Consider the following 16,063-nt stretch of genomic DNA (forward strand, 5'->3'; position numbering starts at 1 on the left):
GGATTTGATGGGCCGATTTGCATGCCCTCAGAGTAGGAATTCTTTGATTCTATGTTACTTCAAAAACAAGTTATAAACAATCATTCATAGAAAGATAGTACAAACAACTAATGAGATCAATGGGACAGTTGATCTACTTTATTTTTAATGGCTTTTTCTTCAAACAGCATTAATAGATGTCATACATCTATCTGTACAGGTAGATGGGGTTCAGCATAATAACTAACCCTAAGGGTAGCACCTTCAATAATGCTGTGTATCTTTAATATTGTACTACTTTCAAAACAAAAATCAAGTAGAGCAAAGCCACTGTTGTTGATCCATTGCAAACTCTATTGCCTCGCCACTGTCTGCAATCCACTCTGTTTGGACACTGTATGACACTGAATCAGACCACTTCCAACCTTGCTAACCTACTTAACTCCATATTCTCTCCATCTCCAATTGTCTATCTTTGTAATATTGTCCATTTCTACCCTTACTTCAGCTCATCTGTTGCTGAAAACTTTGTTGATGCTATTGTTATTTTTAGTCTCAAACATTCCATTACTCTCTTGGCTAATCTTCCAGCTTACATCCTCTGTAAACTTGGAACTCATTCAAACATCTATTAACTACATTCTAAATGATACTAAATTCCTTTCATCTATCATTCCTGTACTTGTTGGCCTACAATGGCTCTTGGTTTGGCAACACCTCAATGTTAAAATTTTAATCCTTTCCACACTTTTCTATAACCTCAATCATCCCATCTCTTACCTACTCAGGAGGTCTCTATCTAGCCATTAGTATTCTCGCTATTTGGTCCACTGGTGGTTACACCTTTAGCTACTTGTGTGATACAGTCTCGAATTCCCTCTTAAAACCTCTCTTCTCCTTTAAGGCAGTACTTAAGCCTAACTCTTTGCCCAAGTTTTGGTGACCTGAATTTATTTTTTTTTAATAATATCCCTTGGAAGTTCTGTTACATTAACATCACAAATTTGGAATGTGAAGAAGATTAAATGTAATTGTTTTGGCATTCCCAATTTTTAGGTGGAGGAAACAAACTTATTCAAGTTGGAATGGCAAGCAGGCAATCTGAAACAGTTAACTCACTAGACAGCCAGAAAATGAAGTGTCCAACAGTAGCTTCCTTGACATAAGATGCACTAGCCAGATCTAATCTATATGGATACAGGTATGCCTCAAATCTAACCCCGGAAGCAATGAATTAAGAAATAAATATGGAATGGGAGTGCTAAATCCACAAGCAGAAATAAACAAATGTCTAAACTCATTAACACCAATCAAATGACAAGATTATTAGGGAAAGATTGACAATGCTTGCAGGATGCTGTATTAGTGTTATAAAATAACAGACATTCTTAGTGGTCAGAGAAAAAGGCCTACATGTCTATTTCCTTTCTTGAAAAAAATTACTGTGCAGTGAATGTATACCTGCTGTAAATTAGAAATTTCAACAAAAGCTATAAAAATCAAATAGCGTTAATGTTCCTTGTGGACTTCTGAATGCATCAGTTGTGCGAACGACTACTCCAAAATGGCAGCGATTAGGTCACTTAGGAAACAATGTTAAACAGAAACTCAAAATACTCAGCATGATTACAACCCCCATTAGTGATACTAAAGAAAAACAACATTAAATGGAGTAATTTTATACAGGGACTAACTAAAAACATAGAATTGCAGTAAATGTGCACTAAATTCATATACATAAAGCTGCAATTTTGATTAGTGGAAGCCAAATAAACTCCATTTTATGATCCTGTTTCTCCAATGAACATTTGTACATAAGGCTTAAGGAAGAGGGTTTCTCTAATTATTTTTGTTGATGCTTAGTTTGGACTGTAAATCAGCATTTAAAAGAAGTGATGGGATTAAGACACTCCACAGGACATCTGAATAATACATGGATGGTACACATTTTATGCAAGTACTAGCATAACACAAGTATGGAAAAACGTCAATTCCTTCACCCCCATCACTTACACAGCATTTCCCAGTTTCAGAAACTTTTCTCGTACTGGCACTTAAACAACATGGCCAAAGGACCCTGGATTTACAGTTTCTAAACTATTGATATGCTTATATTTAGCCATGACATAATCAAATACTTTTAAAATCAAGCATGTTACTGCAATCCTTTACTAAGGACCTTGTTTCCACTGATTCCAGCTGAAGCCCTTTATGAAATCATCAAGGATGTCAGACAAGATAAACCACTGTTATCAAACCCCAAAAAGATATTAGGTTATGACAATAAAAAACTAAAGCACTTGATAGTACATATGCCATTTCGACTTCTGTGGATCAAGCTTTGTGAAGTTAAAAATCATTATTTTCCCTGTAACATACAAACAGAATGAATGTCTATCATACATTTAATTCTGCACTAACTAGAGACCCGCATTTGAATACCTATACATACTCAAGAAGGCTCTTGTTCCTCATGAAGGATTTATGCCCAAAACATTGACTCTCCTGTTCCTCAGATGCTGCCTGACCGGTTGTGCTTTTCCAGCATCATACTCTTCGACTCTGATCTCCAGTCCTCACTTTTTCCTACCTATCCATACTGGACAGAAACCTAAACCTACGGTTAACTATGAGACTCCTCTGAATATAAAGTCTAAAAAATTTACACTGAAATGGAATTTCAAGTGATTTTTTTGTTACATCCTAACTTACAGGATTCAATTATGATTCTTTATTGCTTTTACTAGCTTTGATGTTAATTCCATGATAAATCAATTTTCTTCTAAGGTTATATTTAGCTACATCACATTACCTTCTAATACAGTGAGAGTAGCATGCTGACTGTACAGTGTCCACATTCCACCTTTAGCTAAACAGCGATATTCTCCCGCATCAGCCTCTTGCACATATACAATTTGCAGAATTCCATTTGGGAGGACTATAAATCTGAAAAACACCCACAGTTGCAATGAGTTACAACCAGTAATCAACAGGAATTATTTTTATAATGCATCTCAGTATTTCTGTATTTATCTGTGGTGATAATGTAACCAATTTAAAATATCTTAATTTGTCCACTGTAAGAATCACCAAAATCGAATGATCTATTTTTTGAGATGCAAATGTTAAGGTATTTTAGAAAGTATACTTGAAATAAACATTTTATTTTTTCCACACAAGGTACTGCAGTAAGAACATAAATAAATCAAATTACATAATTTGAAAGTTGTTTTATCAAATAGACTGTAAAAGTCAAAAGGAAACCAGTTTAAAGGTCATACATTTTTATAGCACTCAAATATTCAAGCTTCAGAGACTAATCTCTGACTTCACTTTTCCATATTGTTAATGCTTATGGCAAACAAGACTTAGTCACGTCATACAGCTCAGAAACAGACCCTTTGGTCTAACTGCAAGCCGTGATATTCCAATCTGACCTAGTTCTATTTGCAAGCATTTGGCCCATATCCCTCTAAACCCTTCCTCTTCATATACCTTTCCCGATGCCTCTTAAATGTTTTAATTGTACTGGCCTCCACCATTTTCTCTGGCAGCCCGTTCCACACATATACCACCCTGTGTGATAAATGTACCCCTCGGGTCCTTTTAAATCTTCCTCCTCTCACCTTAAACCCATGCCCTCTAGCTTTGGACTCCCCCATCCTTGGAGAACGACCTTGGATATTCACCCTATCCATGTCTCTCAATTTTATAAACCTCTATAGCGTCACCCCTCAGCCTCCAATGCGCATGAAAAAAGCCCCAGCCTATTCAGCCTCTCCTTATAACCCTCTACTCCCGGCAATATCCTTGTAGATCTATTAAGCACCCTCTCAAGTTTACCAACATCCTCCCTATTCAAGGGCAAACAGAACTGTACGTAGTATTCTAAAAGTGGCCGAACTAATGTCCTGCACAGCTGCAACATGACATCCCAACGCCTGTACTCAATATTTCAGCCAAAGAAGGCAAGCATGCCAAATGCCTTCTTCAACACCCTGTCCATCTGCAAATCCACTTTAAAAGAACCGTGCACTTGCACTTCTAGGACTTCCTCGTTCAACAACACTCCCCAGGGCCCTACCATTAACTGTGTAAATCCTGCCCTGTTTTTGCCTCACATTTATCTAAATTAAACCCCATCTGCTGCTCATTGGCCCACCTGATCAAGGTCCTGTTAGTGTCTGAGATAATCTTCTTCACTATCCACTACACCACTTATTTTGGTTGTCACCTGTATCATACCTCCTGTATTCACATTCAAAAGACAAAAAGCAGTGGACCCAGCACCAATCTTTGCGGCATACCACTAATCACAGGCCTCCAGTCCAAAAAGCAATCCTCTACCACCACCCTTCATCTCCTACCTTCAAGCCAATTTTGTATCTAATTGGCTAGATCTCCCTGGATCCGTGATCTAACCTTTTCAACTTTGAGAAAGCTTATAGCCTTAGACATCTGCTACAGGTGATGCAGGAAAGCACTTGACCACAGTGGTGCCCATTTGTTCAGAAGAATTAAGGACATCTTTTCTTAGTGTTAATGGAATGGTGCAAATAAGGTGATAACATCTGTTCACTTGTGAAATGTGTGGCAGTACTTCCTTCTCCCCTCTAATGCTGGAAGCTGCGCATATTTCACAGTTGGACATTGGATAACTGAATTTCTGGCTTATATTGAACACTCTTAACAAAACTCATACTCAAAAGAAAAATAACTTGTAATTTAATAAGCTGAGTGGAACATGCATGGAATAGAACAATCCTGATACATTTTCATGTATACCACACTGAGCAGATTTGAATTTATCCCTAATCTTGACTGTTCTAGAATGTGAATGTTTCAGTACCTTTACAGGCTAGGAAAACACAAAGGCTGAAACTGATATAGTAAGAAAGTTTCATACATGACAGAGAGAAACATTCTTTTGTAAATTACTGCGAATCCTCTTCCAAGGATGCCTCCCTTGAAGAAGTTCTCCTCCTCTCTCTGCAAGAATCTGAGTGAGTCTCTCTCTCTCACTGCAACCCCCAGGTCATCTCCTCTGACTCTTTGCTACCTTCCAACTGTCCCTTAACAACTCCCCCACCCCCAGCTCCTCAGTCACGCATTCATCTACTCTATCCTCCAATCTCTACTCTCACTAGTAGTAGTAGTCTAGATATTCTTATCCTCAAGGACATATTTTTTAACCTCCTACCTAGTTTCCTATATTCAGTCTGCAGAACCTCATCCCTTTCCATACCTATGTCATTGGTACCAATGTGCACAACAACCGCCTGCTGGTCACTCTCCCCTTTCAGAATATTCTGCACTCTCCAAGACATTCTTGACTCTTGCACCAGGGAGGCAACACACCATCTTGATGTCTCACTAGATAGCCACAGAAACATCTGTCTGTGCCCCAAGCTATAGAGTCTCCTGTTACAATCAACTGCTTGGGACCTGATATACCTGGCATGGACAGCACAGTGGCACAGCGGTTAGCACTGCTGCCTCACAGCGCTTAGAGACCCGGGTTCAATTCCCGCCTCAGGCGACTGACTGTGTGGAGTTTGCACATTCTCCCCGTGTCTGCGTGGGTTTCCTCCCACAGTCCAAAAGATGTGCAGGTCAGGTGAATTGGCCATGCTAAATTGCCCCTAGTGTTAGGTAAGGGGTAAATGTAGGGGTATGGGTGGGTTAGGCTTCGGCGGGTCAGTGTGGACTTGTTGGGCCGAAGGGCCTGTTTCCACACTGTAAGTAATCTAATCTAATTTAAAAAACCCTCATTACAGTACAGCCAGTCACAATATCAGAAACCTGGCGGTCAGTGCTATACTCTCCTGAGCCTGCACTCCCTCCCCCCCCCCCCCCAACTCTCAGTAATCAAAAACATTTTAGATGGGGATAGCCACAGGAGATTCCTGCACTACCTGGCTACCTCTCCTCCTAATCTTAGTGGTCAGATTTGCTCACATTCAGTCGCTCAAGACCGTTTTCCAACTTGCGCGTAGGATGTGGGCATTGCTTGCTAGGCCAGCAGTTATTGCCCTTTCCTAAACTGCCCAAGACAAGGTGTCAGCGAGTCACTACTGCAGTCCTTGGAGAGCACAGTGCTATTAGGGAGGTTTTGACCCAATGACAATTTAAGTTAGGATGGTGCATAGCTTGGAGGGGAACTTGTAGATGTTGATGATGTCACACTCTTGTACTTCAAGGTGGTACAGGTATGAGTTTGTAAAGTACTCTCGAAGGACTCTACATGAATTGCTGCAGTTCATCTTGTAGGCGGTACAAACTACATTGATGCATCATTGGCGAAGAGAGTGAACACTGAAAGGGGTGGATGAAGTGCCAATCAACAGGCTGCTTTGCACTGGATAGTGTCAAGTTTCTCGCATGTTGTTGGAGCAACACTCATCAAGGAACACAGAGTACTCCATCATACTCCAGACTTAAACAGAATTCAGAGAGATCATGGCTGAAATCTAGTTGGAAATCTCAAGTTTTCAACATTCTCAATGATAGAATCCCCATAGCCATCTGGGAGAGAATTCCAAATATCCATCGTGTTCTGCATGAAGAAAAAGTATTTTTCATCTCAGTCTTAAATGGGTGACTCTTATTTTGAGATCTTCTGATTCTAGAACCCTCACATCCATTCCAAGCAAGCGGAAAAACGCACCTGGCATCTGCCTTGTCTAGCCCTATAATAATTTTTTACGTAAAATGAGATTACTTTTCATTCTTTTAACATACATATAATAAAGGCCCAGGCTTTTTATAAATTCCTCAGAAATAAACCCATCATTCCAAGAATTAGTTTCATGAACCTTTATTGCACTTAGTCTATGGCAAGTATATCCCTCCATAAGTAGGAGGCCAAAATTGCACATACTACTCCTGGTGTGGTCTCACCAAGATTATATATACTTGCAGTGATATATTATTTCAAGAAAATGTGAGATTAGGAGTAACAAAGGCCAACATACTTGTGGCCTTATAGATGGCTTTGTGAAGACAGGTGATGAGTAAGTCTTTGCAGCATTACAACCTGCTCCGATAGCCACTGTATTTGTGATTTATCCAGTGCATTTTCTGCTCAATTGTAATCTCCACGATGTTGTTCGTGGGGGTTCAGTGAGGACAATGCTATTCAATATCGTGGGTAGATTCTTTCAGTTCAGATGTTAATTGCCTGGCATCTGCGTGGTGCTGGTTTAACTTGCCAATTATCTGTTCAAGCCTGAATGCTGTCTAGTTCGTGCTGCTTATGGACAGCAAAGAAGAGTCACACATTGTTCACTGATGATTGCACATTCTCATTGCTGATCCTATGATGGAGGGAAGGCAACTGATAAAGCAGTTGAAGATAGATGAGCCTATGACACCATTCTGAGTAATGCCTCGAGTGATACCATGTATCTCAGATAATTCAGCCTCAACAACCACAGCCATCTTCCTTTCTGCTAGGTATGACTCCAACTAATTGGGAATTTTATCCTGGAAACCAACTCCAGCTTTCCACAGGTTGAAAGTCATACTGTATCAAATGCTACCTGATGCCAGGTACAGTCACTGTCACCTCACCTCTGGAGGTCAGCAACTTTGTCCATGTGTGGACAAAGGCTATAATGAATCATTTAAATTTTAAAATAGTTTTTTTTAAACTAAAAAAGCAACAATCTCTGATGTACATAGTGGTTAGTGCAAATACAATACAGAAAAAATATACTTCAAAGATTAGCTTTCCTCTCAGGTAATTACACGAGGCCAAACTGCGAAGTTCAAAACCATTAGTAAGAATGAGACTGTTGCAATCCATCTGCTGTAGAGACCCATTATGCCCTAATGGAGGAAATACTAGGATTGTGAACTAGCAATAGTGAAGGAATGGTAACATATTTCCAAGTCAGGATGGTGAGTGGTTTGAAATAGGAACTTACAGGTGGTGATGTTCCTTTGTGTCTGCTGCTCTTGTCCATCTAGATGAAAGTGGCCGTGGGTTTGGAAGGTGCTGTCTAAGGATCTCTGTAAACTTTCTGCAGTGTAACTGGTATGTAGTATACACTGCTGCAAATAAGCACTTGTGGCGGATGAATAGATGTTTGTGCATATGGTACCAGTTAAGTGGAGAGTTTTGTCTTGGATAGTATCAAGTTTCTTGAGTGTTGTTGGAGTTGCACTCATCAGGCAAGGTGAGAAGCATTCCAAACACTCCTGATTTGTGCTCATTGATGGTGGAGAGGCTTTGAGAGAGTGAGATGGTGAGTTCCTCACTGCAGTATTCCTAGCCTTTAACTTGTTTTTATATGGTAAATTCATTTCAGTTTCTGGTCAATAATAATCCCCAGGATGTTGATAGCAATGGATTCAGTGATGATAAGGCCATTGAATGTCAAGTGACAATAGTCAGTTTGTCTCTTACTGGAGATGGCCATTACCTGGCATTTGTGTTGTGCCACTTGTCAGCCCAAGTCTGGATGTTGGAGAAAGTGAGGACTTCAAATACCGGAAATCAGAGTCGAGAAATATGGCGCTGGAAATGCATAGCAGGTCAGGCAGCATCCGAGGAGCAGATGAATCGACATTTACATCCGAAACATCAATTCTCCTGCTCCTCGCTGCTGCCTGACATGCTATGCTTTTCCAGCACCACACTTTTCAAGCTAAGGAGGTTGTCCAAGTCTTGTTGCATTCGAACACGGACTGCTTAAGTCTGAGGAATCGCAAATGGTGCTGAATATTGTACAATCATCAGCAAACATTCCTACTTCTGACCATATGGTGGAGGGAAGCTCATTAACAAAGCAGCTGAAGGTGGTTTGGCCTAGGACATTACACTGAGGAACTCGTACAGAGATGGCCTGGAGCAGAGATGACTGACTTGTTACCAGCACAACCTATGTGCCGGGTATGACTCCAACCGACAGATGTTTCCTGCTGATTCTTGCTGATTCCAGTTTTGCCAGGGCTCCTTGATGTCACACTCAGTCAAACGTGGCTTTGATATCAAGGGCTATCACTCTCAACTCACCTCCAGAATTCAGCTCTTTTGTCCATGCTTGAACCAAGGCTGCAATGAGATCAGGAGCTGAGTGGTCCAGGTAGAACAAAAACTGGGCATGAATGAGCAGCTTTTTGCCAAGCATGTGATTGGTAGCACTATTGATGACACCTTCTATCACTTAATTGATAGTTGAGAAAAGGGCTGATGGGGCAATAATTGGCTGGACTAGATTTGTCCGACTTTTGTGTTCAGTACATTCTGGGCAATGTTTCATATTGTCAGGTCGATGCCAATGTTGTAGATGTACTGAAATAGTTTGGCTACTGATGTGGTGTATTCTGGGGCACTAATGCTGGAATGTTGCCAAATCTCTCAGCTTTTTCAGTATCCAATTTCTCCAAATATTTCTTGATATCGGGTGCAGTGAATTGAACTGGCTAAAAACTGCATCTGTAATGCTGGGGCCAGTGGAGGCCACTCTTACCGGTGGTCACTCTTACCAATACTATCATGGAAAGAGGCACGTAGAGCCAACAGATTGGTAAGAATAAGATCAAGTTTGCTTTTCCTATGTGAATTCCCTCACCACCTTCCACAAACCCAGATGAGCAACTATGTCTTTTACGAGGCCAGCTCAATCAGTGGTACTGCTGCCGAACCACACACAGTGGTGGATGTTGAAGTCATGTGTCCTTGCTACCCTCAGTGCCTCCTCCAAATGTTGTTCAACATGGAGGAATATTGATTCATCAGCTGAGGAAGGATGGTATGTGATAATTAGCAGAAAGATTCCTTACCCACGTCTGACCTCATATCATGAGAGTTCACAGTATCCAGAGTCAATGTTGAGGCTTCCCAGGGAAACTCCCTCCCAGAAAAAGAACAGAATATGATCCACCAAGTCTGTGATCTGACTTATGTTACTACTGGACAGTTGAAATCCTAACAATCTGGATAAGTTCTCAGTCTTGATTCGATTATAATACGTAAAATGTGCTGATTAAACTTGGAATACTGTACAGTTGTTTACTTTTGTATGCATTAACATTAAAACTAAGGCTATTAAATGACTAAAACATCTATCCAAATAATAACTCTACTGGCAACACTGACAAATGCCTGAGCAAGGAGTTTGGCTTCCTGCACATCTTAAAATGTCAGTTCTACGTACTTGGAATGCAATAAGATTTTCACTTAGTTTAATATATCCCTGAGGGAAGAGTCTAACGGCCAACAATGAACATAACAATACCTATGAATTCTGAATAGTCTCTAGTTCTATTTGTTTCAAGTGTCCCTGCTCAATTGACAATTAATTTCATCAAACTACAACAGACATCTCACAGGATTCTCTACTGGCGCCAGTCACTATTTGGTGCCAGAGGTGGCAAAAAAAATCAGTTCAGCAATGAAGCATTAACCCTCAATTTAAATGGTCAATATGGACACTGTATTCACTTTAGCTGGGCTCACATAATTGGCAAATATACTATACCTTTATTGGGTGATGATAAAACAAATGAAACAGCAAATATGCAACAATATCACTAGATTTGCCAAGAAAATTTAAACCTATCTGGTGACTGCGAACAACTACAGAAGAGATGCATTACACCAAACTGGCATGCATAGGTCATCTAAATACAGTCTGATTTGCTGTAACATGCGTTTCTTCAATGCAAATCAGCTATAAAGCAATTTAGACCATTATTTACAGAATGCAAACTTTCCTTACCTGTATTGGTTATAACGTGATTCTGGTCCCATTGGTTTAAATGGTGCTGCTATTACATGATTTTCTTATAAAGTGGGATTGCACAGCAATGGAACTATCGTGTTATATCAGAAAAGACTGTATAAACAAGGTCAAAATGGACTGGGCATGAAATTTGCTACATTCTTGGCCAGCAACATCCATTAATAAAAAGTTAGAAAGCAAAGATTCTCATAATTCACTTCAAGCTTCAAAATTCAAAGTATCTGACAAATACGCCAGGAGAATCTGAGTATTTCTCATAATGGCGACTGATTAGTCAAAAAAGGCTATATGAATCTTTTACAAGTATGTTTGGAGCACCGGTTGACATTTTTGACACAATTGATTCAAAAGGACACCAGCATTTTCACGAAGAAAAAAAGAACTGAGATTTAAGTATTCAAAGAACAAGCATTGTAGATATACAAGCAAAATTGTATTTTTATATGAAGTAAAAAGGATTGATTTAGTAAAAGATGAATCATATAGGTGAAGATTTGAGCAAGATATCCAAGAAGCATGAATGTTTTGTACTAAATTAAGATTAACGCATAATGAGCTGCGAAAGAGGGGAACAGAACAAAATGTTTAGATTTTGTAATGTCTTACATGAATAATATCCATTCATATCCAAACGTGAATTCCTGTGGTTACTCACAACTGCCTCCAAAAAGGGAAGCATCAGATAACAACTGTACAACGAAATAAATAATTGCAGAAGGTTAGAAGTTCCAGGTTTACTAATTGAAAATGTGAGCTCATCTTGGTTAAACAGTTTGACGACAATCAATAATAATTAAGTAACTCATAGTCATTTATTATTTGCATGCACAACCACAAAAACACAAGTGTAAAGTATAATGCCAAAGGTAGAAATTAACCTCCACGCAATATCGATCTCCACCTCTTAGCAACAAGTGTTCATAGCTCATTTCTGTACATATTATTTGTATACAAGAAAGGCTAATCAAAAAGCATTCACATTCCTCTTATAACACTGCAGCTCTCCTCCAATCACATTTAAAAAGGAAGTATCAAGTTTGTTTCAAGCTCTGTTCAAGCATTATTGTAAAAATTCAAAATTGAATAGCAAGTACATAAAAATCATGGTGTGAAGAAGGGAAACACTCAGCCAAAGGAGCTCAGATTTTCTTAACTTGCAGCAAGATTGCAAATACAATCAATTCTGTAGATAGATACATCTGTCAAGTATGAGCAACTTGTAAAATCTTCTTTTATGTATTGAGTACAGTAATTGTGCTTGTATTCTTCTTCACACAGCAACTTTTTCACCCGTTAAAGCACTGTACATACATTGCATCATCATTTTTTGTATTCACATTAGTCAATTCAGTCCAGTTAAAACTGTATCAACAATGATATCCATTAATTGCTCAGACTGTATAGCCTTACTTACCACCAGTGTATCCTGTGCAGACTGAATTTACCATGAAGGACACTCCTTTGTAACCTCACCTTTTGCTGAGGCATGATGACCCTCAGGTTAACTGCCATCAGTCATCACCTCTGTCTCACATAGAGCAGCCCTATGGTCCAGTAGGACTATAGCGATATAACCTTCATATTTTTAATATGGAAGACTGTACCACACAATCAAACAATATCCTAAATTAAATTCCTTACATTTGCTGATTTCCAACAAGGTGACACAGTATAGTTGCTCCAATTGTCTCGGTGCCTCTGGGTTAAAAAAACTCCTGTATAAGTGTTACAAATGATCATTCCACTACACAGCAGAACATCCCTGCCTGACATGACCCAATCACTGATTCTCTCACATTCCTCCCTGCTGCTCAGAACAGAACACACACCAACCCCACCACCTGATTTGAGACCATCCTGAATAGGCAACACGTCCCTCAACTCCCCGAACCAAGCATCTTTCCTGACAATCCACACCTCTCCTTTCCCTAAAATGTTCTTACCACTCAACAGTCTTCAACCCAATCCTACCTCGCCCAAGCCCTCCCCATTTATCTGCCATCCCAATCCCTCACCCAGTTGACACACTACCCCCAACACCTGGCACCTTATGCCCACACTTACCATCTTTCATAAACGAAGTATGGTCAAGACTACTGAACCCTGGAATATGGTAGAAATGTTGTGAAAAAGCAGTGTAGTGTCAATGGCAATCCTTCATTGCTGGCACATGGGAGTAGGGATAACCCTAGTAACTATAGGCCGGTGAGTCTCACTTCTGTTGTGGGCAAAGTCTTAGAGAGAATTGTAAGGGATAGGATTTATGCACATCTGGATAGGAATAATGTGATCAAGGATAGTCAGCATGGTTTTGTGAAGGGCAGGTCGTGCCTCACAAACCTTATTGAATTCTTTGAAAAGGTGACGAAGGAGGTTGATGAGGGGAAAGCGGTAGATGTGGTATATATGGATTTTAGTAAGGCGTTTGATAAGGTTCCCCATGGTAGGCTACTGCAGAAAATACGGAGATATGGCATTGAGGGTGAGTTGGAGGTTTGGATTAGGAATTGGCTGGATGGAAGAAGACAGAGGGTAGTAGTTGATGGCAAAGTTTCTTCATGGAGTGCCGTCACTAGCGGTGTTCCGCAAGGATCTGTTTTGGGACCATTGCTGTTTGTCATTTTTATAAATGACCTGGAAGAGGGGTTAGAAGGTTGGGTGAGCAAGTTTGCGGATGATACGAAAGTCGGAGGAGTTGTTGACAGTGAGGAAGGATGTGGCAGGTTACAGCAGGATATAGAGAAGCTGCAGAGCTGGGCAGAAAGGTGGCAAATGGAATTCAATGTAGCTAAGTGTGAGGTGATTCACTTTGGGAAGAATAACAAAAAGATGGGGTACTGGGCTAATGGTCGGATACTTGGTAGTGTGGATGAGCAGAAGGATCTTGGTGTCCATGTACACAGATCTCTGAAAGTTGCCACCCAGGTAAATAGTGCGGTGAGGAAGGCATATGGCGTACTGGCTTTTATTGGTAGAGGAATTGAGTTCCGGAGTCCTGAGGTCATGATGCAGTTGTATAAGACTCTGGTGCGGCCGCATCTGGAATATTGTGTGCAGTTTTGGTCGCCATACTATAGGAAGGATGTGGAGGCACTGGAACGGGTGCAGAGGAGGTTTACCAGGATGTTGCCTGGTATGGAAGGAAGATCGTATGAGGAAAGACTGAGACACTTGGGGCTGTTTTCATTAGAGAAAAGAAGGTTTAGGGGTGACTTGATTGAGGTGTACAAGATGATTAGGGGGTTAGATAGGGCTGACAGTGTGAACCTTTTCCCGCGTATGGAGTCGGGTATTACAAGGGGGCATAGCTTTAAATTAAGGGGGGGTAGATATAGGACTGAAGTTAGGGGTAGGTTCTTCACTCAGCGAGTCGTAAGTTCATGGAATGCCCTGCCAGTAGCAGTGGTGGACTCTCCCTCTTTATGGGCATTTAAGCGGGCATTGGATTGGTATATGGAGGATAGTGGGTTAGTATAGGTTAGGTGGGCTTGGATCGGCGCAACATCGAGGGCCAAAGGGCCTGTACTGCGCTGTATTCTTCTATGTTCTATGTTCTATGATTCCTGGATCACACTGGATTGCTTCAGCGGAGAAGGTTTCTGGCTTGAAGGTTCAAACTGAGAACTCCTCTCAAGGTACACTTTTTGTTTTTGTCCAGTCAGGATCAGGGTTTCTGATCCTAACCGAAAGATCTGGGTCATTAATTATTTTAATGGCAATGTGTAAATAGACAGATCATGCTAACTGCCCCATCTGTTTTTGATTGGAAATGGAAGAAGTTGCAACATGAAGTCAAAGCACAAAAGTGTATGACATTATACATTTATGCAGTTCTGACAACATGATAAATATAAGGTGACTCTGTGGACCCCAGCCTGGAATTTGAACTTGGTTGCCAACTTATGAGATTTTAAAAATGCTTGAATTGCTGAAATCAATATTGGAAGGAAAACAAAGCAAGTGCAACAAAGCAGTTTATCATGATGTCAAATATTCTATAATGTGTAACATTTCCCAATAAAAACTTAATTTTTTAACAAAAATTCTCATTTAAGAAAGTTCAATTTAACAGAACACGATAATCACAAACTCAAATACACTAATGACATACCAAGTTGATATTGCATGAAAGTGTGCAAGATTATATTTCACAGATCCTTTTGCAAAAAAACACAGGAACGTTCCCCAAGTAATGCATCTTTAAATCACATAGAAAATTCATGAGATGTTGTTCCATGTATTCTATTATATACGTAACAATCTTTGTTAAGCTTTGATAATACAGCTAGAATCAAAATGAACTGAAAGAATAGCAGAAACCAGAGTATATCTGCACGGAGGAGAATTTTTTCAATTAATAATGAAGAGATTAAATTCTGTCCATGAGGATACGTTACTTGAGCAAGACAGGCAGGAGAGGACTGGGGGGTGGGGATAATCTGTATATGTTGCAAAAACAGAATTGAGTTACATTCCGAGAAGTACCGCATTTGCAGGGTCACTGACCTCTGGAATAGGTTCCTAGTATGTTGACTATGTGAAGTCATTGCAGATTTACTAAAGAGATGTGAACTATTTACCACAAATGGAAGACATCTTGAGTTACAAAAGGTAATTGGAGCAGTAGTATCAGTCACGTAGTCTCCTCAAACTTGTTTGATTATCTCTGGAGGTCGAAGAGAAATTTTCCAGAAATTTCTTTTTCTAAATTAGGCAAAGGGGTTTTCACATTTCGTAGAATTATAGAATACCTGCTATGTGGAACCAGACCACTCGGCTCATTGAGTCCACACTGACCCACCAAAGAGCAACCAACCAAACCCACCCCCTACCCCAACCGTTTCATCCGGCATTTCCCTTAGCTCATACACCCAGCCTGCACATCCCTGGGATATTATGGGCAAGTTAGCAATGGCCAATCCACCTAACCTGTACATCTCTGAATTGTAGGAGGAAACTGGAGTCCCTGGAGAAAACCTACAGAGACATGGGGAGATTGTGCAAACTGTACACAGGCAGTTGCCTGAAGGTGAAATCGAACACAGATCCCTGGCACTATCAGGCAACAATACTAACCACTCAGCCACCAAGCTGCCATTTATTATTCCTGCCTGCCATCCCCGATCATGGGGTGGGCGCTACATTTAGATCACATCATGACACGATGGGACAAGCATGTGCCAACTATTTTTTTTCCCCAAGACCTTTCGATGCAAACAAAATATTTAAAGCCAATTTCCTGAATTTAAGATTTCCATCGGATATTAAGAATCTTACAGGTAGCAACAATACTCTTGCCAACTGAACAACTTTCAAGCATCTGAACTCCAAAA

At 40.3% G+C, this 16,063-nt stretch overlaps 1 protein-coding gene across 2 annotated transcripts in view; it reads right to left on the bottom strand.

Annotated features, from left to right (window-relative positions):
* igdcc4 (immunoglobulin superfamily, DCC subclass, member 4) overlaps positions 1 to 16,063 on the bottom strand; it is a 160,121-nt gene that overhangs the window by 97,182 nt on the left and 46,876 nt on the right. Inside the window, exon 4 of one of the 2 annotated variants that reach the window (XM_043677316.2) lies at positions 2,792 to 2,925. The exons of the other annotated variant lie outside the window; for it this stretch is intronic. Within the exon in view, the coding sequence (XP_043533251.2) occupies positions 2,792 to 2,925 (134 nt within the window). The remainder of the gene's footprint in view (positions 1 to 2,791; positions 2,926 to 16,063) is intronic. 2 annotated transcript variants of the gene reach the window in all.

Source organism: Chiloscyllium plagiosum, unplaced genomic scaffold, assembly GCF_037043375.1.
Source record: "Chiloscyllium plagiosum isolate Xiang-an unplaced genomic scaffold, Cpla_swu_hap1 HiC_scaffold_39, whole genome shotgun sequence".
Classification (NCBI taxonomy): domain Eukaryota; kingdom Metazoa; phylum Chordata; class Chondrichthyes; order Orectolobiformes; family Hemiscylliidae; genus Chiloscyllium; species Chiloscyllium plagiosum.